At 33.7% G+C, this 24,447-nt stretch overlaps 2 protein-coding genes across 4 annotated transcripts; both read right to left on the bottom strand.

Moving 5' to 3' along the window:
• Nucleotides 1–753: 753 nt before the first annotated feature.
• Nucleotides 754–5,491, bottom strand: LOC129305117 (probable inactive leucine-rich repeat receptor-like protein kinase At3g03770). Of its 3 annotated transcripts, none has more exons than XM_054945052.1 (7): nucleotides 3,476–5,484; nucleotides 3,229–3,362; nucleotides 2,780–3,023; nucleotides 2,330–2,529; nucleotides 2,211–2,236; nucleotides 1,797–1,908; nucleotides 754–1,403 (listed from the first exon to the last, which is right to left on the bottom strand). In XM_054945052.1, exons 1-7 carry the CDS (start codon nucleotides 4,797–4,799, stop codon nucleotides 1,182–1,184), a joined length of 2,262 nt encoding a protein of 753 aa, XP_054801027.1. In that variant the 5' UTR covers nucleotides 4,800–5,484; the 3' UTR covers nucleotides 754–1,181. The 3 variants fall into 3 exon arrangements, with proteins under 3 accessions (XP_054801027.1, XP_054801026.1, XP_054801028.1); XM_054945051.1 differs by having other exon boundaries at nucleotides 2,330–2,541; nucleotides 3,476–5,483; XM_054945053.1 differs by having other exon boundaries at nucleotides 1,265–1,403; nucleotides 2,131–2,236; nucleotides 2,330–2,541; nucleotides 3,476–5,491.
• Nucleotides 5,492–10,766: 5,275 nt separating this feature from the next.
• On the bottom strand, nucleotides 10,767–21,198 carry LOC129304511 (protoporphyrinogen oxidase, mitochondrial). The gene is made up of 18 exons (XM_054944197.1): nucleotides 20,984–21,198; nucleotides 20,577–20,616; nucleotides 19,759–19,894; nucleotides 19,340–19,405; nucleotides 18,875–18,925; nucleotides 18,680–18,736; nucleotides 18,271–18,347; nucleotides 18,114–18,150; nucleotides 17,883–17,948; nucleotides 14,825–14,865; nucleotides 14,369–14,492; nucleotides 14,064–14,231; nucleotides 13,286–13,360; nucleotides 12,695–12,818; nucleotides 12,497–12,605; nucleotides 11,884–11,958; nucleotides 11,666–11,772; nucleotides 10,767–11,502 (listed from the first exon to the last, which is right to left on the bottom strand). Exons 1-18 carry the CDS (start codon nucleotides 21,132–21,134, stop codon nucleotides 11,387–11,389), a joined length of 1,620 nt encoding a protein of 539 aa, XP_054800172.1. The 5' UTR covers nucleotides 21,135–21,198; the 3' UTR covers nucleotides 10,767–11,386.
• Nucleotides 21,199–24,447: the final 3,249 nt, after the last annotated feature.

Raw genomic sequence — 24,447 nt, 5'->3', positions numbered from 1 at the left:
TAAATTTTTTCTTCTTTCTATTCCTTTATATTATAGGAAAAACATACTTTTTAGTCTTTATAATTTTATCAGGTTTTACTTTTAGTCTCTGTAATTTTTTTTTTCAATGTTTTTAGTTCTTATAAGGACTAAAAACACTGAAAAAAATTATAGGGATCTAAAAAATAAATATCACTCAATCTTTTTAAAATTATAGGGATTAAAAATATTTAAAAAATTATTGAGACTAAAAACAAAACCTGATAAAACTATAGGAACTGATAATTATATTTTTCCTATATTATAACTGAAAGTTATATCATACATATAAAAAATCTAGTTAGCATATAAAGCTCGTTTCCTTTTCTTTCACATTTCATATTCCTACTTTCTTTCTAGTTGAAAATTCAATTGATTGTGCATTTTGCCTCTCCCTTTGTTAGCAATATAGTCCTATCATTAATTATTAATTCCACCTTTTGCCTTGCGGTTTCACGAGACAAATTGATAATTGACTTCTAAATTATCAAACAAAAAAGGACAAAAAGTAATGAGCATTTGGTTATAGATTTTAATATCAATCAATCAATTTACAACATTAAATTCATAACAAATTTAAAATGAAAACGAAAATATAGTGTTTATTTTTGTGTACTAACTGCTTCTCCTAAAATGAAAATGGGCATTTCAAAAGCCTAATAATAAATGCATATTGTTTTGTTTTCAAGCCACCTCGTCATATAAACTGTTCAAATAGGACTCGGATGACATTAATGAATATATGCAGATCAGATCATATTATTTGAAAAGTTTGTTTTGTTAAATGTTCTTCTAAAATTAAGGAAATCAAATAAAAATTTGAAGAAAGACCAACATAAAATTTCAAAACTGAAAGAAGTTGCAATTTGACGTGATATCTCAGACTAGGTCTATACATCCACTTGAAGCGTTCCTGATCTCTGAAACTCCGTCTACTTCAACCTCCACAGTTTCCAGTTTCCACCAAATTTCATTTAATGCAGACTTGATCCCAGCAGCTGTTAGTCAAGTTCAAGATTTGCCTCACCAGAGCCTTAATTTTTACTGTCTCTAGAAGGGATATGAATTCTAACTAGCTCTGTCATAACAAGTGAATATAAGATTGAAGATTGAGATCTGACATTTTATTTGTATAGGAGAAGACATCATCAACATGAATAGCATCATGCAGAATCTGATTTCTGATCTGCATCTGCAGTGGCCTGGACTTGAGCTGCGTATTGTAAGTTCCAAAGGACATCTTCAAAAGAGGGACGACATGATGGTTCCGGGGATATGCATTTGGTTGTTATAGATACTACAATTGATAATGACTCTTGAGAGCAGGTGGTCAACACTATCGGATCCACTATCTTTCTTCGACCATCTTGACTCCCAAATGATGCCTGTGTCCACAAGACCAGAACTCAACTACATTAATAGCTCACCAGAGGTAGGCAATTTTCATATGCGTTAGAGAGAATATAAGTTCCCAAAGCTTTTGAGTCTTTAGGTGATCCTAGAAACCAAGATCTGGGGACTTCCAAGGAATTTGGACTACTTAAAGGCCACAATGAGACAACAGATTAGGCTCTGCGTCATAGCAGATTCCTCACATCAATAAACCAATAAGAATTCACCAAGGTGCATCAAAGAGGACGTTGCAGGTGGTAAAACATGTTTTCACGCTCTGGTTAGAGAATCTTGGAAGTTATTTTGACAGTGAAGATAAAATTGACATAGAAACAGAACATATCCATTTGCTCAGTAAAACACAGTTTTCAAAAGCTTCTCTTTACCTTTTCAGTCAGGAAATATTCTTCTCCTTTCTCACTTGCTATGGTACCAACAAGCGATTCCAACAATATGAATCCAAAATTATAAACATCATCCTCCATTGCTGTCGTTTGGCTGAACAGGAAATTTTAATTGAATGATAAGCATGTTATACACCGAAACAAATTTACCCAAAGAAGCCAAAATTACTTATGAGAGAGGAAGATGAATCAATATGGGATCATTCTGCTGGTGATGCTTAGGTAATGGCTATGAGCCTGCTACTAATGATTTAAAATTATCATGATACTATAATGGCAGCTATGACAACAGAAAAGGTGCAGAATTGAAACTAACATTCCAACCCAACACGAGCCAAAAATTCAGCGGATAGGCATTCTGCTAGAAATAAAATAAGCTTCAATCGGCATTCATACCATGATATTGGGCTCTCTCCAGTAGCCTATATAAAAAAATAGAAAGCAACAGAGTCACTCAAGGATCAATCATAACAAATTAAGTATAAACATTGGCATTAAAGAGCTAGCAGATGTACCTCAAGCTTTTCAATTTCTTCTCTGATGAGGGACATCCCATAATCACTCAGTTTGGGAATGTTATGCTCATCAAGCAAAATATTGTTCGTCTTCAATTGGTTTCTAAAACAGCCAGGTATAACCCCAGTATGCAAGAAATGCACTGCCTTGGCAACTCCAATTAAAATTGCCAGTCTATCAGACCACTTTAGTGCCTTCTCTGGAGAAAATTCTGAATGTTATGATACAGAAAGATTAGCGGGTTGAAACCCCCAAAACAGAAAGCTATATGCGCTATGCACTGACCAAGACATTGCTCAAGGTAAACATCATACCAAGTTTCACCTTGATTATGGTTTACCCTACGTAATGCATATGAGAGGCAATGTATATAATTGAAAGAGAGAAGGAAGGCAACTTTGATGAAATTTATGCACTCATTCATTAATGGACTATACTGTTATGCTAACCTGACAGATGTGCACGATAATTCCCATTTGGTATATACTCATAAACAAGATGAAATTTGAGGGTACTGGAATGATCTTGTCCACCACTATCTATACAATGACCCAAGAGGCAAACCAAATTAGGATGATGAAGCTTTGAGAGTAAATCCAGCCGCCCTTTAAGATTCTGAATTGAGCATTTCTTTGAGAGAGACAAAGATCGTATTGCTACATAGGGTCCATTTTCCAGTTTACCTTTGTACAACTGAAATTGGGCAGCAAACTTGATTAAAAGAGGCCATGGGAAGGTCCCAGGAACTGAGAAAACTCGAGTAATTTATACAAGAAGGTACTTCTTAATTCTTATCAGCATTTTCCTTGTTCTGTTCATTCTGAAGTATGACAGCTGAAAAACCAGAAAATATCTAATTTCTTAAAGTATGACATGAGTGGCTGAATGAGAACGGTACCTTCCCTATGGAGCCTTCACCCATATAAGTTGACACGTCAAAATCTTTCGTAGCTTCCTTCAGCTCTTCAATTGAAAACACTCGACAGACTGGATTAGCTTGTGCTCCAAGCTTCACTGCTTGAGCAATGAATCCTGAAAGATATAGAAATCAAGACCTAACTATTTTTCATCTGCTGTTTTTTATCATCCGTAACTTGATTCTGAATCAAAACAGTAGACCAATATTCCTTAACCAACATACTTACTGGCACTTGCAAGGAGCTCTGAGGAAACCCCTGCTGCGGAATTATCTCTTACTCTTTTTGGCACCGCATGCCGCCCAGATGTTTTCCTCAAATGGCATCTCTTGCGACAAAAGAAAACACCAAACACAAACAGCACAAGAATGAGCACTAGTCCAGTAATAATGGCCACAACTCCAACTAATTTCAGTGCCTGGAACTTCTTCACACTGGGCTGTTTACAGTAAGACCCTCGCGTCTGGAAGCAATTCCCACCATTTTTCACGACTCGTCTATCAGACGTGCTTGCCAAGCAAGATGGAAGTCCACCAGTTAGCTTGTTACTAGAAATGTCCACATACCCAAGTTTGCTCCCACAAGTTAGTTTGTTTGAAAGGGACCCGCTCAGAATATTGCTTGCCAAATTCATGTACCTGATGTTAGGCAAAGAGAACAATGGGGATGGAGGAATCCCGCCAAGATGATTTGATGAAAGGTCTAGATGTTGAAGCAGAACCAGTTCACCGAACTGCTTGGGAATCTTTCCAGAAAATGAATTTTTACTTAGGAGAATTGTAACTACTGATTTCGGCATCAATGGTAGTTCAGAGTCTAAATGATTATCTCCTAAATTCAACACATGCAAGCCAGTGAGAGTACTCAGATCAGGCAATTTACCAGACAAGTCATTGTGAGACAAGGAAATGTCAGTAAGCGCTTTAATTTTGCATAGTGAAGAGGGGAACGAACCCTTCAAGCGGTTGCCATTCAAACTCAGAGCTTGTAGATTAGATAACGAATCAAACCAATCCGGCATAGTGCTGTTGAAATAATTGGCGTTAATGGTTAGTGCATGAAGGTTTACCATTGTAGATATTTTTGGTGGGATTGTGCCGTATAAGAAGTTTGAGCTCAAGTCCAGAATTTCAAGTGAAGATAATCGATGAATCTTATCAGGGAGTGGCCCCCAAATCCCCAATGACACCAAGCTAAGAACCTTCAAGTTGGTTAACCTGACCAATGTGGTAAAAAAAGAATCAATAGAGAAGCTCCCGGACAATGTTTGATTAGGAATCGCTAACCCGTTAAACTCTTTGACCTTCACAGGTTTATCTCCCATAATTTTAAGCTCTGTTACAGAATTGTCCTCACATTTAATGCTCATCCGTGCGGATGGAGATATGTTACAGAAGTCTCCATGATAATCTTCCCAAGTTTCCAACGAGGGAGGGTTCTCCAGATACTTCCTCAACTGTGACAGGACTCGAGTTTGAGCAGCCTGCAGTTCATAGCTGCTTTGGATGGACAAAAACCAGGACAGAACCAGAAGAAGGTGAAAGTATCTCATTGAACCGGTTTGGAACGTTAGACACACAATTTCATGAAGGTGAGGATCGAAATTAGCAGAAGTTTTGGAATATGAATGATCAAAGAAAGAAAAGACGCCAGACGGAAAATGATTAAAAATAACTACGCTTCAAATATTCCCATTTCAAAAGTAAGTTACTATGAGAAAATCCTACTCAGGAAGAAAATTTATGAGCAGCAGCTTCGAGCAATCCATCGCAACTGCTCCACACCCGCTTAAATTGGCAAAGAAAGTGGAGATTCCTCCAAGTTGATGAATGGTTATGCATGATCCAACAAGCTAATCCAAAACCCGTGAGGAAGAAAATGGAACGTGAAGAATGTAGCGAAGTTCATGAAGCAAAGAATGTGATTGTTTATCAGACAACAACAAAGAACGACACCCTGGAACGACCAAATAAGAGTCAACAAGAAAGAAATGCAGTTTAATTTTGGTCTGATAATGGATGCGCTAAATGAAGAGATGTACAAGACGGTGAGGAAGGTAGTTGAGAAGGCTGTACTAGGGACACTGACGAGGCATTTACTGCAGTGTGTATTAGTAACTATTAAGGGACCCTTTAACCATTACTGGTTCTGGTACTATTGGAGAATGACGAGCCAAGATTGGGAGCCATAGGAGAAGACGAATGAGAGACAGAGAGTGGTCGTTTTTTCTTTTTTCTTTTTGTTTTTGGAGCTGAAATGAGAGCGCGGCCTGGAAGACTGGGACGGGGGTATGTCACGGGAGACTGATAGCGACATAATATATATATATATATATATATATTATCTTTTCCTTCTTGTTAGTACTTGTTTTTTTTTTTTTGTTCAGAACTTCTTGCTTGTATTTGTTAATTGACCGTATATAACTATTTAGTTTCGTATGTAATATTTAATTACTTAAAAAGTGTTTTTTGAAATAGAAATGTGTCTGTCATATTTTTTTTAAAAAAATATTTTTCGTATACTAATTAAACGTTGTCTTCAAATTTTTGGCTGTAGATTGATTTTATGAGGAAAAAATTGCAATAAATGTCTAGATGATTGAGTAATTATGTTTACATTATATAGCGCCACCACCATTTTAAATTATAAAATATTTTTTAAGGAGATTTAACATCTCAAAATATAATATATTTTAATAAAAATAAAATTTTATTAATGATACTTTTTAATATTATCATTCTCATTATATTCTTTTTTTTCAATATCCTTTCATAAATGAAGTATTAAATGAAAGATATTTTTTAAAATTTATATTTATGTTTTGAAGAATAAAGTTATAAAGTATATTTAATGAACTTCATTATAATGTATAATTTTGTCTATAAATATCTTATAATTTAGAATGAAGTAATAGTTTCTTTCATAATCAAGCCATATTACTATTGATTACTTCTATGATCTTATTTATAAATCATTTTTAACATGTTTTGCTAGAATTAAAAAAAACCTTAAAACTTGTTAATTCTAACTAAAAATTTAAAAAGTTCTCAACTCTACTCTTATTAAATATGTACATTTTAATAATATATTTTTTCTTTTTAATACTCAATGGAAGATAAAAAGATAATTTATGATAAAAATTTAATAACGTGATTTATAAATAGAAAAAAAACAAATATTCTCTATCGAATATGGGAGAGAGGGAATATAACAATGCTCAATGTTTTAATCTGTTAGACCGTTGGTCAAACTAAAAAATACTCTCTACATTCCAAAATTGTAAGACACTTTTAAAAAAGATTTAGCGTCACAAAATATAAAACATTTTGATAAAAATAAAATTTTATTAATGATAATTTTTTAATATTATCATTCTCATATATTCTCTCTCTTTAATATTTTTTTATCAATCGAGTATTAAATGAAAAGTATTTTTAAAAGTTTATATTTTTATCTTGAAAAAGTAACGTTGTAAAGTGTATTTAATGAGCTTTATTAGTATGTAAAATTTTGTCTAAAAGTATTTTATAATTTAGGACGAAGAGAGTAGTATTTATATATACAAATATATAAATAGAATAATAATTTGTCAATAATACTTAAAATCTTGATGCTAAAAGCTAGATGCCTCGACCATTGGAGCTGGAGGCAGAGGTAAGTCAACACAAGTTTGGGATCTTGAAATAAAATGTTGGAGTTAGAGGTATGCCATTATATCACGACTCACAAGCTTTAATTTCAATGTCAAGAGTTAGATTGTTAAAGTTGGAGGCAAAGATTAGAGGAGAGATTAGAATTTGAGCCCAAAAATATCAAAGATTACATAAGGCCAGAGATTAGAGTAAAAAATTATGAATTCAAATGATTGAACTTAGTTTTTCTTTTTTTTAGGCTCCAAATTGGGTTGACCCAACTTTGATTTTCAAGATAAATTTAATTCTCTTAAAACCTCCTAAATCAACCCGATCCAAATGTTCAATGGTTGAACCAAGTTATTTTGTTAAGCATTCAACCGTCGGACCATCCTAACCAATCCGGGTTCAAAACACTAATAATGCAACCAGCACTGTTTTTTTCCCCCCCCCCCTCTCTCTCTCTCTCTCTCTCTCTCTCTCTGTAGCACTGGCTCAGTCAACTCAAGCAGCTGTCCTTAGTTACATCAATGTTCACAGTGAATGTGATAAAGAGAGTGTAAGGCTGTGAGAGTTGTTGAATTGATTTTTGCAGCATTTAATGACATCTTTACAGCGCATAATTAATCATTAACATGGAAGAGAGACATATGAATCTATAAAAACTTGTGCCCTTCTCGGATATCAATAATTAAATGTCGATATTTATCAGCTTCAATGCAAATTCCCCGTTAAGGGAAGCGCCGAAGCAGCGCTGAAAAGTTTTTGGCATAGTTAATTCCATGATGAATTGTGAATGTGAGGTAAAAATTAAGATCTTTATGCTCGAGCTTTAAAAATCACTATTATAAAATACCCTAACCAGTACCTCAACAGAATTAAAAAAAATAGTTACATTATTAAATTTACTTTAAAAAAGGAATAAACTTTTATTTTATTTATATTTAAATAAAAATTAAATTTATATTGCATTCTCTCTCGCAAATTTAAATAGGAATTATATTAATAAATATAATTAATATCTCTTAAATACCTTATAAGCACTGCAAAATACTTCACAGTTAACGTTCACTTTTTCTTTTGTTTTTTTTTTTTTCTTTTGAGGTAAACTGCGCAATGCTATGCTATGTATGATTGTTGTGGTGATAAAATTGGCACTGAAACATCAATGTCAAAATAAAATATAAACAAAACAATTTATAAAAATAACTGTGTAGACTTATCTTAGATGTCTATAAAGGACCCACTCTAATTTTGCATGAAAACGCCATCTTATTTCATCCATACATAAAATCTTGTATTTTTTTTTATTTCTCAACAATGATCATGTTTGTCACAGAAAAATTTTCCTACAAGCTCTTTTCGGAGAACTTGACTTTTCAAAATCATACCATCATCCTAAATTGCATGATAAATAATTTTGTTATGATCATACAAGTATTATGAAGTATGAATAAATAATTGAAAGCTCGACTTTTAAAAAAGCCATGCACCCCGTATCTATATCCTTTTCATGATTTATTCTGAAATGTTTTCATGCACACAACATAAGGGAAGAATAATCATGAGCTATTATATCTTTGCCAAAAGAAAAAGAAGTTATATCCTTAAATCAAGACCAACTTTAACGCTTTGACCATGTCCAACTAGAAAAATAAAAGTACTCAACCTGGCAGAAAGCAGCCTAGCTGGCAAGCATATTAAATTATAATTCATAGGCTGACACACAGTACACGAGGAAATAGGTGAATTTTGCAAACAAAAAGTTGAATAATAATATCCTGAAAATTGAACCAATAATTAAAATGGTCAAATTATTTTCAGAAATTAATGTTAAAATCAAGGGCAGACTTATCTACTGATATTTTAAATAAAATATTTCATTAAATGAATGAATGTATTGATTCAATAATTTACAAATTTAACTAATTAGATTGAATAAATTTTCAACATTATGGTAATGAATTGCTAGTGAACTGTTAAAATCACCATTCTCATATATAGTGCCATATAACTAAACTAATAATGCAAGAATAGTGAGAGAGAGAGGCAACACGATCCGGTTGCTATGCGCCAAGAAAGAGACGTGTATCTGCTGACACCGATAAAGGGAGGCTCTTGCTTTCGAAGAGATCATGTTAGGTGTCATCACTGAAATCCCAGCTTCTATATATTTACTTGGAAGACGACTTCAATTTGTCTAGTGGAGTCCCACGACATTGGTCACTGTGCGAAATAATGCCCTGCGCAGGAAATAAGACCAAAGATGACGTTGACATCTAGGAAGAAGGATAGGATAGGAATTAGGACCACTTTAATGTGTCCCTTCCATGGATTGCCTTCACGCACAGTCAATGAACCATGTGATGATGCATCAGAATATGGGTAAAAAAAATGCAAGGGGTTTGAACACCAAAATAGAAATTTACATGTGTTGACCATATATATATATATATGTATGTATGTAGCATGACCTTTAATTTCTGCAGTGAATGAGGAGAACATGTGGCCACAGTTGGTTTTTCTTTTTGCCTGGTTTTACTTTTATGAGGAGGCGAAGAGGGTTAAAGTCTCGTGTGTGCCATTGATATGTCAGTTTCAAAAGTCACCAATGAATAGTGAAATCAACCATTGTCGGTTAAGTTTATTCATTCGAATGACTACATGATTTATGTTTTATCTTGTACGTACATTTCATATATTTGTGAAGAATTAAAGTCGGTGCCGGATGAGCTTATCAACCCAAGGTAAACTAACAGTGAAGAATATGGAATCTCAGCTGCCTAGCCGTTCATAGACGCAGAGCAAAGTAGCTTAGGCTTGAACAGAGACTTGTTTTTCAAAGACCAAGTTCCCTTTCTTCTTTTGCTTTGCTTAATTCAATCATTGGGTTGTATAGAAGAGAAGCCATCCAAAGCGCCATCTTTTGTCGGAGCAACTCCATATATAAAAATTTATATTATCTCAAGCGTAAAGTATCTATTTGTTGCTTTTTATTTAGATATTCCACGTTTCTTTATTATCAGTTTCTCAATTCAAACATGAAATATATTATTATCATTAACACTGTAGATGCAAGTTCATGCCTTGCTACCAAAGCTCATGGATAGATAATTTCTGTGTACTTCTGCAAACCCCCTTTTGACCTATCCTTATACAAGTGAAAACTCACAAGTCGTAACCCAATTAACCTAAAATTTCTTCTATAAATAATGATAAATGCATGATTTTTTTTAAGAATATCCAGATAAATTCATATTATTATTTTATTGTTAAAAGGTTAGTGTTTACCTGATTTTAATCAAAGACGCTAATATTACGGATATATGATATTTTATACTCAAAATTCTTTTGTTTGAAAGGTATTGAAAATAAATGACATGACACGATTTAGGAAGGCAGATGGCATGTCCTGATTTCTTTATTTTTTATTTCCGAAATACAAGGCAAGACAAGCTTGAACAAAAAGACATAAAACACTAGGAATTCATATCAGCTGCAACCAAGTTAATGCAATTCGCAGGGCAAGTCCAAACTAAGATACTATCTATTCTCGCTCCATGAGCCGTTTGTGTCATTTGATCTGCATATCTGATGGTATCCCTCAAAATACGCCAAACAGCCACATCTCATCCATTGCACTCTCGCCAATTTACTTTATTAATCACTTTTTTAAAAAGTAAAGTAATTTACTTTATAAGTCATTAAATTAATAATAATATTTTATTTCAAATAAAATATTTAAACTATTTTGAGAGAAACAAAAAAATTATATAATTTATTTATTTTTTAAAAATTATATTTATAATTTTATTAAATTATATTCTTTATTTTTTGTAATATTAATATTGATACAGTCGATAAAAATAATTTTAATAATTTATAAATAAAATTAAGGGAGAATATAATATCTTTAATCTCTTGAACTTTATGTTTAAGCGGGTGGCAGGGTCTACAATTCCTAAATATAAGATTTCAGGCCTCAAGAGAATCAGAATACATCACTAGTCACGCTCAGCAAGTCCTGATATCTAAATTCTACGGGCTCATATGTTGTCAGTGATGCTCTGTTCTAGACGTTACAGCGGAATGCTTTCGAGAGTTTAATACTAAGGTTAGGGTCAACTTAAATTGCAGGTCGGCATCAGAGCAGCATAGTAATGAAGCAGTCACCACACCAAGGTTCGTTAAAAAGTGCATCAGAAGAGGACAAAGAGCCAGATTCATTTCCCTTTTATTTTTTGCTTTCTTTGGAAGGGAGGAGATTAAAATCTAAAAATAGTGATGGGCCCGTCCTGGTCTTCTTTCTTCTTTTTTCGGCCCTCTTGTTCTGCGTAGAAGATTCTCCCTGCATAAGAATTCCACTTTCTTGCCCCAAAACAGCATGAGAATGGCCGCAGAGTGCAAGGATGACAGTTCTGACCTTGTCTATTAAAGCTGAAATAAAGAAATAATACAACAGTACGGAAAATAGTATGACACCTAGCATTACAATAGCAATCATTTACTAGTCACTAGGCACTGCGTCTTCTGAAGCGGGGTTCAGGTAGGAAATTACAAGATCAGCTGCTTTGCATCCCGAAGCAATTGCTTTGCCCACCGAGAGTCCACCTTTGTGGTTACCTACCACATGAAAAATTCACAAGTTCAAAACTTCTTGAATAAAAAGCATTCCAGCTTGCTAAAAGAAATTTCTTCTGTTCTTCGCACATGTTCTTCGACCAAGGCCGCTTATATAACATTCTCAATCAAATGATTATCCAAGGCTTTGTTTTGAGCAGTTAACCTGCATAGAAAAATCCGGGAAGATCCTTTTCCAATTTGTCAATTGCTTCTAAAACTGACCCATAGTTATGCCCATACAGAGGAAATGCTTTGCTCCAATAGAAATGGCTGCCATTGAGCACAATTAGAGTCATAAGATAAAGAATAATTAGACTACGGAGAAGTAGCGTGGATGCTGCTGAGAACAAGAACTACGGGAAAAAGAATTAAATGCCGTACTTGACTAAAGTGGGTTCCCCCTCTGCTCCCAACAACTTTCTCAAGTCAGAGGCAACAACCTGCTTTAGCTCGTCACTGCAGCAAAGCAAACAAAGCCAGTGGGTAAAGAAAGGGAGAGAAAATAAAAAGGTCATTACACTAGAAAAATAAAAAATAAATAAAAAGTTCATCATAAGAGGAATATGTCTCGTTTCACAAAGTATCCAGGGAAATTACTTCCTCATTCCACTAAAAGATTTTCAAATTACAAAATTCTCCTTTCTGTCTTAAAAAATTACATTTTCATTCCCTGAAATCAAAAGATTGGCTACATTGTGTTCTATAACAAAAGATAAGATGCAATTACACAAATTTTAACCAGGAGACTCATTTTTTACTTATATAATGTACCCACTATCAAATATGCAAATGTCAATTTAGAAGAAAAAACAGCATAAAATAAATAAAAATTGTAAAGGTAATTCTCTTAATAAATTTCATTTTAATATAAAAGAAATAAATATGATTGTTGAAGGTGCTTTGGTCATGTTTTGGCTTTAATGGTAGAAGAAAACGTAGTATAACTTAGGCATATTTATCCAAATATATGTAAGTAAAACTGCAGTAAAATTACGTTGAAGCGTGGGCCAGTTCCCTGTTTCTACTTCCCCCAATGAAGGTTGTATAAAGATATAAATTATTGGGCGCACGATCAGGAAACATCATAGAGGAAAAGAGTGTACCTGCGGAGCATAATACATTCAGCAGCTAAATCAGAAAATAATTTTAAGTTATTTCTACTTCATTGGAAAATTGACTAACGATGCCCTACCAAGGGTTTTTAAACCATGTCGTTGTTCATTAGAAGGAACAAGAACCCCAAAACCCTCCAAGGGTCTCTTAACGTTCTCCCTTTTAAAGGTGGTAATTATGACAGATAGTGGCAGATAGGTCACCTGCAATAAGAGTATGTGAAACATTGTTATAAAAAACTGGGACTAACAAAAGGCATAGCCAACTTTGAAAGACGTGTTCTCTTGCCGCCTGTTTGGTTGGAGGAGTGGGAATGGGAGAAGACCCCTTTGCCAAACAAGGGGAGGGGAGGTGACAAAGTGGAGGGGAGCCTCTCCTCCAAAACCTCCACCTCTCCTTTCACTCCCCCCTCTCCTCCATTAAAATCCCTCCCCTCCCCTCCAACCAAATATAATGTTAAGGATGAGTTGTGCTAAACTCCAACTTATGCTCAAAAACAACCTTCCACATTGACAAACTGCTGGCAAAGCAGCAAAGCCACAAGCTTTCATTGAGAGCTCTTAAAAGAAGTAATTATGCAAGCATAAGATACGAAATCGCCTGATGCATGTCAAAATTAACGAGTAAAATGCATAAACAGAAGTCCAAGTCAAGTTGAAATGAAGTATACCTCAGGCAGAAAATCAAGTGGAAAGGGGTTTCCCCTGTTTCTAATCTTCATGTCTTTAACATTAGATAGAGGAGCCTGTGGCAATACAAAAACCGATGTCAGAAATTGATTATCCAAAAAACAATTTGTGGTGAGAATGAACTTAGTTGCCAATGAAACAAGGTCCTTATCCCACTTCTAGAAAATGAAAAACGGTAGCAGAAAAACTAATGACCAAATACAGCTGCTTATAAGTCACAGGAGGTTGTATTATTCACAAGTCGTTATATATTGTATGTTTTTAAAACCAATATTCAGGTCCCACCAATTGAGATTCTAACAGAAATATACCATGGTTTTTGTCAAAGTTCTCAAGAATACCACAATACAAATTATAAATTCCAAACAATGAGAAATATCATTTCACTTTATAATATACTCTAATGATTCACAATTTCAGGAACATCTTTCAGCACAAACAATTTAACCAATGGCAGAGACGCATAATAAGGTGTTCAGCTTTAACGTTCAACAAGTAATATCCTAGAACTTAGGTGTGTTGGACTAAAATTTTATTGGAGTATCCTGGAGTAAGCTGCAGTTTGCAGGAAATACTTCTGTCTAAGTTCAGACTACTCTTAACAGCTGCAACACTATCACACATCCATGTCATTTCCTGATTTTCCTTTAATTTCATACTTACATCCTTTTGAGCAAGTTAATAGACACTTATACAAAATGTGCTGTATCTATTTTATTAAGAGTAGGGGGAAGGGAAAAATAAGGAAAATATACTAACCGTCATAATTACAGCATCTACAACATGTGCGTCCGGGTTAGAAGAACAAGTAATTGACCAATTGTCTGACGAGGAACTTCCATCATGACAGTAAGATAATGACAAAACCTTTGCATTCAGTTTGAGGTTATCTTTGCCAAGCTCTTTTGACAGTGTATCAGTTAGTGTCTGCACTGGATACATCAGCGAAATCATATGCAAGCTGATGTATTAGGGGCATAAATAGCAAGTTCATACAGCCCATGTACCACTTCAGCATTAAAATATAGGCATCTTAACAGGAAATTTGCACAAAGATTCGATACCTGCATGCCACCATAAAAAGAAAATGAACCCCTTTTAGGTTTCTTGTTTCTCAATGCACCCTTAGCTCCTCTGTTTTTTTCCCTTTTGATTGATCGCAAAGCCCCAGCTATGATAGAGCCAAACCTAAAAAAAATGAATTTCTATCAAGACCAAATCTATTTTCACTTACCAAAAGATCCACACAGCTCCAATACTCAAACTTCAACCACTTATAACCGTAAGGCTTTAGTAACAACCAACGCTCTTATCTGGCATTCAAAAATTGGAATACCCACGGACAATGATGCAATTTTGTGAAGCTTAACAAATGATCAAGCTTATTATAAATGCAAAATCCAATTAGAGAAAATTTGTTTTAAGAAAAATATCAATTATCATATAAATCTATTTACTTTTGCTGGCCAACTCATCTAAATTTATTTACAAGCACTAGGAAAAAAGTTGCAAAACATTACCTTTTCTCTAAGCCCCATAGCTCCGGAAAAGAATAGTGCATCTGATTGAAGTACAAGAAAGAAAATAATCAAAGACGAGATCTAGGCAATCAGAAGTACTAACTAGCTGACAAAATATAAAAATAATATATTTTGAAGAAACCTAGACTAGTAGAATATTATTATTCTAGGAGGGAATAGGTTTTCTTGTATTATTTTAAAATGTTATTTCCTTTGTGTTATTTTAATAGTTTGTAAAAGGAAATCAGAAAATTGGCTTTATATGGATGAGTGATTAAGGTTTCCTTAATAGGTAGGCAACTTTAGTTTAAATAGACTAGGCTTTGCTTTTGTAAGAGGACTTTTGCTGAATGAACGAATACTATGGGTTAATTTCTGAAAGCTCCCTCTCCCTCTTCGTTCTGCCTGCCTCCCTCTTGCCCCCACTGTTCTGTCATTATTTCTTCCCTCTCCCTCTGTTTCAGATTTCCACCTAATCCCTCCTTCCCTGTTTTTCATTCTCCTCCGTCTCCTTTTCAGTTTTGCATCCCTCTTCTCCTTCCCCTCTTTCTCAATTTCTGTCTCTTCTCCCATCTCTCCCTCTATTTGAACCTATACAAGTATGTGTTGCATCAATTTGGTATCAGAGCTTGGCTCTGAGCACTCATAGGCTATTCCCGCTAATCAGAGAATGAAGAAACTCATTGGAAACATTCCCTTTCACTTTGTTTCACACTGCCTGAACCAAAACGCATACTTCCTAACGTAGGATCAAAAAACGACCACCATCATCGTGCTTGGAAGGAAAAATTTGGCTAGATAACTGAGACCCACTACCATTTGCCACCACACCTGCCTCCACACATTAGTGGAGTGCTCTGCACATGGGCTTCCTGTGGCCCACATGCCAGTGACATCCATTACACATGACTTCATGCGTTGTCCTTCCAAAAGCCTCCTGAACCTGTTTTTTGCACTTTTTGAGGTGTTTAGCAAGGTTTCCTTTGTTGTGATCAATTTAGGAGAGCTAACTAATCATTTAAAGCTTAATTGGAAAAAAAGTTTCATCTTTTAGGCTCTAAAGCTACTTTGTAAGGCTGATAACCCTCTAAAAACCTGTTAGTTCATTGTTTTTTTTTTTTAAATGTTGTTTGGCATAGTTCCTTCTATTCAAACCTATCTTATGAGCAAGAAATCATTTGTGAGAGTTTAGGTTGTGTTTATTATGTCCCAAATTACTAATAGTTACCTTAAGGAATCTCGTAAGGCTCATAACGAAGATGGGAAACAAAAAATTCAAGAGTTCAAGGAATATATGAATAGTAAGGTTGATGAAATCTTAAGAACTCTCAAATGTGTGCATGAACAACGTGCTATGGGAAAAACTTTGTCAAGACCTAGAGAGGATCGTGATTATTTTGTGGCACTAGAAAAAAGTATCATCATCAAAAAGCCTTCACCTATGTCAATTACACAAAAACAGGGATGCTAACAGCATTAATGGTCTTGAAATTGGAAGCTTAGCTATGGAAGAAGTTAAGGCAATAACTGAGGCCAGAACCAATGTTATTAAGAAATAAGAAGAGATTGATTTAGAAGATATCTCCATGAAATATGAAGGCATGAGTCTTGAATTGAATCAAGGTTTGAAATTGGTGGCCAAAGATCTTGAGTCACGGGCCTTAGAGATTCATCAAGTTAATGATCTTGATAAGAGGAGTGTTCAACTTTGTTAGATTCCTACTTACAATAATCTATGTGCTACACCATTTGCTGCAAAAGTTGTTTTTGTTAAGAAAGAACACATTGTTTTTCCCATTTGATAACAACATCCACAACTACCTTGTTTATTGAGAAGGTTTTCCAAATAACTAGCATCACATTGCTTACTCTACACATGGTCTCATTTTCCACTACCTTTTGTGTTGGAAAGGATCTCCAAATTAGTTGCTACCAGGAGGAATTCCCTGCATTGCACTCTTGTGGAGTTACATCAACTTTTTTACTCTCCAAAGGACAGTTCCATCAAGCAGGGGAGAAATGATGAAATATAGGAATAATATATTTTGAAAAAACCTAGACTAGTAGAATATTATTATTCTAGGAGGGAATAGGTTTTCTTGTATTATTTTAATATGTTATTTCCTTTGTGTTATTTTAATATTTTGTAAAAGGAAATCTGAAAATTGGCTTTGTATATGGATGAGTGATTAAGGTTTCCTTAATAGGTAGGCAACTTTAGTTTAAATAGACTAGGCTTTGCTTTTGTAAGAGGACTTTTGCTGAATGAACGAATACTATGGGTTAATTTCTGAAAGCTCCCTCTCCCTCTTCGTTCTGCCTGCCTCCCTCTTGCCCCCACTGTTCTGTCATTATTTTCTTCCCTCTCGCTCCCTGTTTCAAATTTCCCCCTAATCTCTCCTTCCCTGTTTCTCCTCCTTCGTCTCCTTTTCAGTTCTGCATCCCTCTTCTCCTCCCTCTCTTTCTCTGTTTCTGTCTCTTCTCCCATCTCTCCCTCTATCTGAATCTATACAAGTGTGTGCTGCATCACAAGCACCAGCAGTTTCAAGTCACAACTTAAGTATATGCAAAATTCCGTAACTGATTTAATTAGCTTGAAAATATAACCAATTCAAGAAATTCTTGTGACTAGGAGCTTGGGGCAGGCATCAAATGGCGTAGCAAGAACAAAGTGCAAGATATAGAAGAACAAAATACAGAATATAGGTTTGAGCATAAAATTTTGGAAACCATTTGGGCTGAAAAATTGTTCAGACGTCAAACAATTTGTTTAAAAAAATTTAAGTGACTGTGAAAATCAAATTGTCAAAGCCAACTCTACAGAACCTAGTTGGCTCTTGGAGTTCAGCAAGCACAACGTAAGATGTCGTGAATTTTCAGATTTTATCAAGTCCCAAAAAACATGTGTCAAGCTTATCAGAAAAGCTTTTATGGTCAGATGATGGTGAACATATTGTAATGATTATCCACTCTGAATACAACCAACATTGATCTTAACAAGAAAAATTACATGCACAACATATAATAGAAGTATTTCAAAACTGAGAGCACTACTCACAGAAAGAGATTCAGGATCTCCAGCACTTGTACCCGCAACAAAAGGATCAATAAGATAGTCCACGACCTTGAAATTAATAACAATATTTATTATTATAAATAAATAAATAAAATTTCAATTCAAAGAATTCCTCTTTTGACTCTGCTGCGAGAAGGATGTTCTGTGCAGTATCAACAATATTGAACATGAATAGAGATTCCAAACGATTCAGTATTACAATATGGCACATACCTCTTGGCCAAAATGACGTTGAAAGAAACTACCAACACTGCCAGAAAGAGAACATCAAGATACAAAACTGTTTTTAAGTTTTTGTCATGCAATAAGAAAATAAAAATGTCGTAAAATTCTTTAGATATATGATTCCATTGAATGAGGTTTACCATACCTTTCTTCTGTATGTTCATCGTGCACATAAGCTGGATCAACCTTTTTCCACATAAATGGTTCAAAAATAATCCGAAACTGCAAAGATAGAAAATGGGAAAACTTTTACAAGTAATCTAGATAAACGAAGACCTTTATGTGCTTTATTTAGAACAGGTAACAAATATCACACAGAAATGAGGGGGGAAGATGTAACAGAGTGAAGCACAACTTTTTATTAGCCTTCCAATTAAATTACTCTCTCATACAAAGATGCGAGCATCTTATGCAAAATCCTATGTTGCTGCACACTACAATCCTATTTCTGACAGTCTCTGCATATTCACACACAAAAACTAGCTTTTGCTGTGAGAAGTCAGAGAGATGAGAAGCATGAAGTGACCCAAAAACATTTTTTTCCTGAAACAAACCTTTGATTGTGAAGAAAGTAGTTTGCTTGTCAGTAGCGCAACAGGACTTGTTGGTACCTGATGTACAAATTTAACCAGGCCATGATTATTACTGAACAAAAATTGCTATAATTGTAAAGAATAAAAATTTAAGTTCAAACATTCAAAAGCAGAGAAACAAAAACAACAGTTACAAAACATATAGGCAAAACATACTAGAAGGGGCGTGCCATTTCTCACAATATAGCGCTTATGCTGTGAAATTGGCTGTAACATTAAACAGAAATCAATCTTGATCAGTCCGGGATATCACAGTAAAACTAAAATTAAAGCACAGCCTCCTGATAGATCAACCATAACTATTCTCAAACTTTCAGTTTCTATAACAAAAGTTACATCTACATTACAATTATATGAACCTAGGACTCTCCAATTAAATATTAAGAAAATCCTTGAATATTAAATACAATAACAATAATAAGCCTTATCCCACTAAAATTAGCTATATGAGTCACATGACATCAATAAGTTCTATCAACAATGTTGTTCCAAATTATCATTCATCATGAGATCACATTCTATAATTTCATTAAGAGATATTAAATGAAAGTAGATATCTTTCTAGTATCTGATAGCATGGTCTTGGACACATAACAATCTAGGTAATATAGAGATCCTTACAAATTGCTGCTTTTCTTCAAGCCCAAGATCATTGATCAAAGCTTTGGCCTCCATTTCACTCTCAGTCTGCACCAATTGAACAAAACTTAAGAGCAAACATCATGCAGCATTTATTGTTAACAATTCACAGCAAGAACGTCATCCATTAGAAGCATGTGTGGAACAAATTCAAACTTTTATGAAACTATCTCCTCAAGAGTGGAGAAGAACTTCAGAATAAAGTGCACATCAGTAACCAATAATGAAATTACAAATGGTTTAATATTTCAGAGAACAAGTCCTCAAGCAATAATCTGTAGACATGTAACAAACCACACCATTAGTTTTTTTCATAAATTGTTATCCATTTACACTTTTATATCTAAAGTGCACTAAGCATCTTAAAGGACCTAAATCCATATGCAACTGGTAAATTTTACCATTGTATTTGCGCCCTCATCCCAGATTAGGCCATCCTGTGAAACACTTCTCAACTTCCCTCCGGCTCTTTCTTGAGCTTCAAATACAGTGACATCCAGCCCGTGTGATTTCAGTTTGTAAGCCGCTGCAAGCCCACTTGGTGTCCCAATACAAAATTGGCCAGAGTTATGTCATGAATATTCAAAATCTGAGATAAATAGATGCCTGGGCAAAATGACATGATGATGTTTTCCAATAAAATTGACAGAGATAAGCAATTATGGTAGTAGAAATGTGCACAAGGTTCTCAGAGAGGGTTTGGTCAAATTTATGATACGACCAATCATATTAATTTATCCAAACAGGAAAGGTGAAACAACTCAAAGCTCTATAAATCGATTCATATAATTTGATGAATAATTGGAGCAAACAGTGGGATATTTTCTATAAACACAAGTAAAAGAACATATCAAAATTAGTTGAGAAATATTTATATTCCTGGTTATCAATAAAATGTGCAGTCGTGCTGCAAAGATGGTTTCATAGTTCCCTTTCTCATACTCTCAATCCATCATAACTAGGAGAAAGTTAATCCAGGAGGATCATGTCTTCATGTATTGATAGGTTCTTGGTCACTTCTGCCTGTTTTGGTCCAAGAGGCATTTGCTTGCCCTGTGTCTGATCATTTTCTCATTCTCCTAGTCTAATGGGGTTAAGTAATGCCAACTCCATTCCAGTTTGAAGATACGAATCTTCAACATCACTCCTTCTTTAATCAAGACAACTATACAATTTATGAATGATGCTTTGAACCAGGAAAAGATTTAAGCCAAATTACCTTACACCAGCGCCAACAACAGCGACTCTTTTCATAGATTCTGCAAAAGCCACAAGACCACAAGATCATAAAGTAATTCTTTCCTTCTTCCATAGACTCTAGGACTTGTTTAATCCTAAAAAGACTTTCAAAATTCAAACAACCACCACACAATAAGTCTGGAGCAAACCGCTGGAGCTAAATTCCAAGCCATAAATTTGACATCTAACCGATGCGAGGTAAATTTTGGAAAACGTCTTGTCAAGTATCAATTTCTAAGTTATAAACCTCGAATTGTCAAACATTGTCTAAATTACCATTAGTTGACTAAAGAACTAAACAGAATATGAACCTGAATGCATTTGAGAGTAAACAAAACTTCAAGATAAATTGATTGGGCTGAAAATCTATAATATAAAATAACTCACTAGACTTATCATCTTTTGCAGCGGACGCCATTTCTGTGTTTCTTCGTCGTGTGCTGGAGCTGCTGACACTGGAAGGCCGGTATGGGTTCAGTTTAGGCGGGGCTTGGAGGTGGGGGATGCGGTGAACACTTGATGAGACGCCCGAAACCATGTCGTTTTTAGTCACCCATCATTTTATCGAACTTAGCTTTCAGAGCAGCTTGAAGTCTGGATTACATGTTACTAAATTGTTTTGCCAAGGGAACGTAGATGGCAAGATTAATGTTCAGAAAGAAATAAAAAATTAGTAAAAAAAGATAATTACGAGATTTAAATTAGTATATAATAATTATATTATTTATGTCATTTTCTTTTATAATATATACTATATAGTAAAATACATTAATATTTAGCTATTAAGATCGATGCATTAATATACTCACAGAGCACATTGATTTGATTTGGCAGTAATCGCGCTGTTCCCTAGCTATTAGCTTTCACCTATTACCCTTTTTCTTTTTCTTTTTCTTTTTCTTTTTTTTTCATTCAATTGTTTATTCGTTGGATTGGACCCAAGGAATGGCCTTAGACATAATCATATTTAGCTCCGTATTTTTACTATTTGTATAAAATTATTATCAATTGGACATACATTTTTTCGACAAATTAACATTCCCTCTTTCATTTCATATATTCATGCATTTATCAGATGGTGGGTGAATTTGTATTTTACTTGATATTTGATTTCATATAAGTGACACTAATGGATAATAAGTTTATCATGAATTTTATATTATATATAAATGTAAATAATTAATTATTCACGCGCATCACAATGCGGGCACCATGAAAAAAATTTTATATGCATTGGCTCCCTTAGCTTAATAAAAAATCGTACTGATTTTTATAACAAGAAAAAATAGATGTCAGGGGTAAGTGGTTAAAAGAAAAATCATGAATTAAAACACTTTGCCTCTTGAGATATGTTTAAAGCTGAGGTGCCTTATTTAATGAAGAAAACCAAGGCGCATGTGTAACTCTGCCGATTCTTCAAAATTAATCCTCCAATATGCTGATAATAAGTTTGATAAAAAGTGATATTGTTTATAATCATAAATAAATAGTAGAGTTCAATGCAGTTTCATTTTTTTTTTTATTGCACAACAGTTTGTAAAAGGAAGTGATTTTTTTTTTCTTTCCAATGGCTCATTAAGTGATTCAATCCATCGTTCAAGATAATTTCATCAATGTGAACTATTTCGTATATTGGATGATGCTCTGTTGATTCAAACTCTTTGTGATATTGTGAGAGGATTTGCATATCGAATAATGTTTAAATTTGTTGATTTAAACAATCTTTTGATGTCAAAAAGGGGGGCAAAAATCTAATGTGTTTATTGGCTTAGCTGCGCCTTTTTGTGAATTTGTGATGGTTAATGAAATGAAGGGCGTTATTCGGAGAATGTGGTGTACTTGTAACTTGGTTGAGTATCTCTAACTATTAACTGCCTTGAACCACTTATTTGTTGATTTAAATTTATTTTTGGATCCCAGTAGTTTATTTATATTTAATTATTTATTTCAGGTATCTTTATATAAATTGTTTTTAACATATTTTAACATAACAAATAAAAATTTAGATTTTATTAACTTTGTCCAAAAAATTTAACAAAATTTATATTTTTTTGATATATTTATATATTTTAGTAACATGATTTTTATTGTTAACATTTAATCAAAGGCAGAGAAGAAAACTTGTAATAAATTTTTAATGACATATTGTAGCTTATAAATATGATAAACAAATATTTTCTGTTTGTAGGAGGGAATAAGTGTTATTCATTTCAACTCCATAATATCTCAAAAAGAATTACTACAATAATTGTGCAGCCCTTTGTCTCAAATTATTAGATAGTTTTAGATAAAATCTCACTTATCAATAAATTTTATTAAATATACTTAATAAGCTTATTTTTTTAAAATAAAAATATAAACTTCTCAAAATATCCATAATTTAATATATTAAAAAAAGAAGTGATGGAAATTAATTATAGAAAGAAAAAGGGTAATACTGAAATTGGTGCATTTAGTGAAATCTTAATCTACTCAAAATTTCTTATATTTTAAAATAAAAAAACTCTTTTAAAAATGTTATATAATTTAGAATAAAAAGAGTAATAATAATAATAATAAAAAGCATTACAATTCTCACAATCATTGAATTCTCTTGATTGGTAACGTCAAGGAGCGATGTAAACCGCAGATTCTACACCATGCCTTCGATCCCCCCCTCCTATGCACCATTGTCACCTCCCTCTTATTCATCGATCATGCCACCTTTCCCTCAAACCCTACCCCATAAATTGCAAACAACATTCAACAGACACACAAAATCAAGAACCCTAATTCCAAGATACATGTCATCTGTACAACCTCCCTTCCAACCTACATTGAAGAATGAAGTGTTGGAAACTAAAGCACTAAGGCACTCATAGAGTCAGAAATAAAGGTTAAACCTAAAAGGTCGCCTGTTTAAACCCATTTTTATAAGGGCTTGAGTTTAAAAAAATAATATTTTTTAAGAAAATCAAGTTTTTAAGCCCGGCCTTGATAAAATGAGTTCGGGCAAGCCTTTTAGGCCCTTTTATTTTTCCTTTAAAAAATAAAATATTTTTAATTTTTAAATTAAATTTAAACTTTAAAATATAAGTGTATACTTTAAAATTAAATTTTTTATTATTTATTTTTAATTTTTAAATATTATAATTTATATTTTTAAAAAATATATGAAATATTATAATTAAAAATTTTAATTTTTAAAAATTTTTAAAAATAAAAAATAATAATATGGGCTTATAGACTTGGCCCTAAGCCCTTTGTATAAAGGTCAAACTTTAAAAAATAAAATATTTTAAAAAAATTAGGTTTGAAGATTGAGCTTATATGGATCAAGTCTATCTGTTTTACAACTCTAAGCACTCACAAAATAGAAAGACAGATCAAGGCGAAAAGGCAGGAACTGCATTGTCATATAGCTTGACCTTTTTTGTCATATTTTTTTACGACAAAAAAGTGATAGGGCATCGTATTACAATGAACGAATGGATTGATTTAGTTGATGGCCGTGGGACAGCAATTATAGTGGATATGACAAAAGATTTGCTTGCTCTCAAGCCTGAAGGACAAATCTAGAATAAGAAATTATCACAGTTAGCTCAGTTTCTTACAAGCGAGTTGGTTAAGAAGTGGGTTAGATTCTTTTTTTTTTTTTTTTTTGTTTTGGGACAAGGCTCGCGAAATAGATAGCATATGTTATATCAAGGATGAATGACGTCTCTATATTAATTTAAGACATTAAAAAAGCATATATATTAGTAGTAGATTATAAATAAGCATTTGAATATGTCAACTGTAATGATAAATGTAGCGGGGAAAAAAATAAGCAAATACGTCTGGGCCACTTGAAACTTGAAAGTATTGGCACA

The sequence above is a fragment of the Prosopis cineraria genome, unplaced genomic scaffold (genome assembly GCF_029017545.1).
Source record: "Prosopis cineraria cultivar Desert tree isolate PC_DT_omini unplaced genomic scaffold, ASM2901754v1 PC3, whole genome shotgun sequence".
Classification (NCBI taxonomy): domain Eukaryota; kingdom Viridiplantae; phylum Streptophyta; class Magnoliopsida; order Fabales; family Fabaceae; genus Prosopis; species Prosopis cineraria.
Note: the sequence above shows the minus strand (reverse complement) of the source record. Positions and strands in the feature narration are given on the sequence as shown.

What these genes read in the sequence shown, in the direction of transcription:
- LOC129304511 (XM_054944197.1), bottom strand. Translation starts at nt 21,134, where the DNA reads ATGGTTTCGGGCGTCTCATCAAGTGTTCACCGCATCCCCCACCTCCAA. An exon ending in TTGAAGAAAAGCAGCAATTT is followed by an intron (nt 18,926 to 19,339) that starts GTAAGGATCTCT and finishes TTAATGTTACAG; the next exon opens with CCAATTTCACAGCATAAGCG. An exon ending in TAGATGCTGTAATTATGACG is followed by an intron (nt 13,361 to 14,063) that starts GTTAGTATATTT and finishes GTATTGCCACAG; the next exon opens with GCTCCTCTATCTAATGTTAA.
- LOC129305117 (XM_054945051.1), bottom strand. Translation starts at nt 4,799, where the DNA reads ATGAGATACTTTCACCTTCTTCTGGTTCTGTCCTGGTTTTTGTCCATC. An exon ending in AAGAAATTGAAAAGCTTGAG is followed by an intron (nt 2,237 to 2,329) that starts GTACATCTGCTA and finishes TTTTTTATATAG; the next exon opens with GCTACTGGAGAGAGCCCAAT. An exon ending in AATATTTCCTGACTGAAAAG is followed by an intron (nt 1,404 to 1,796) that starts GTAAAGAGAAGC and finishes TTGTGGACACAG; the next exon opens with GCATCATTTGGGAGTCAAGA.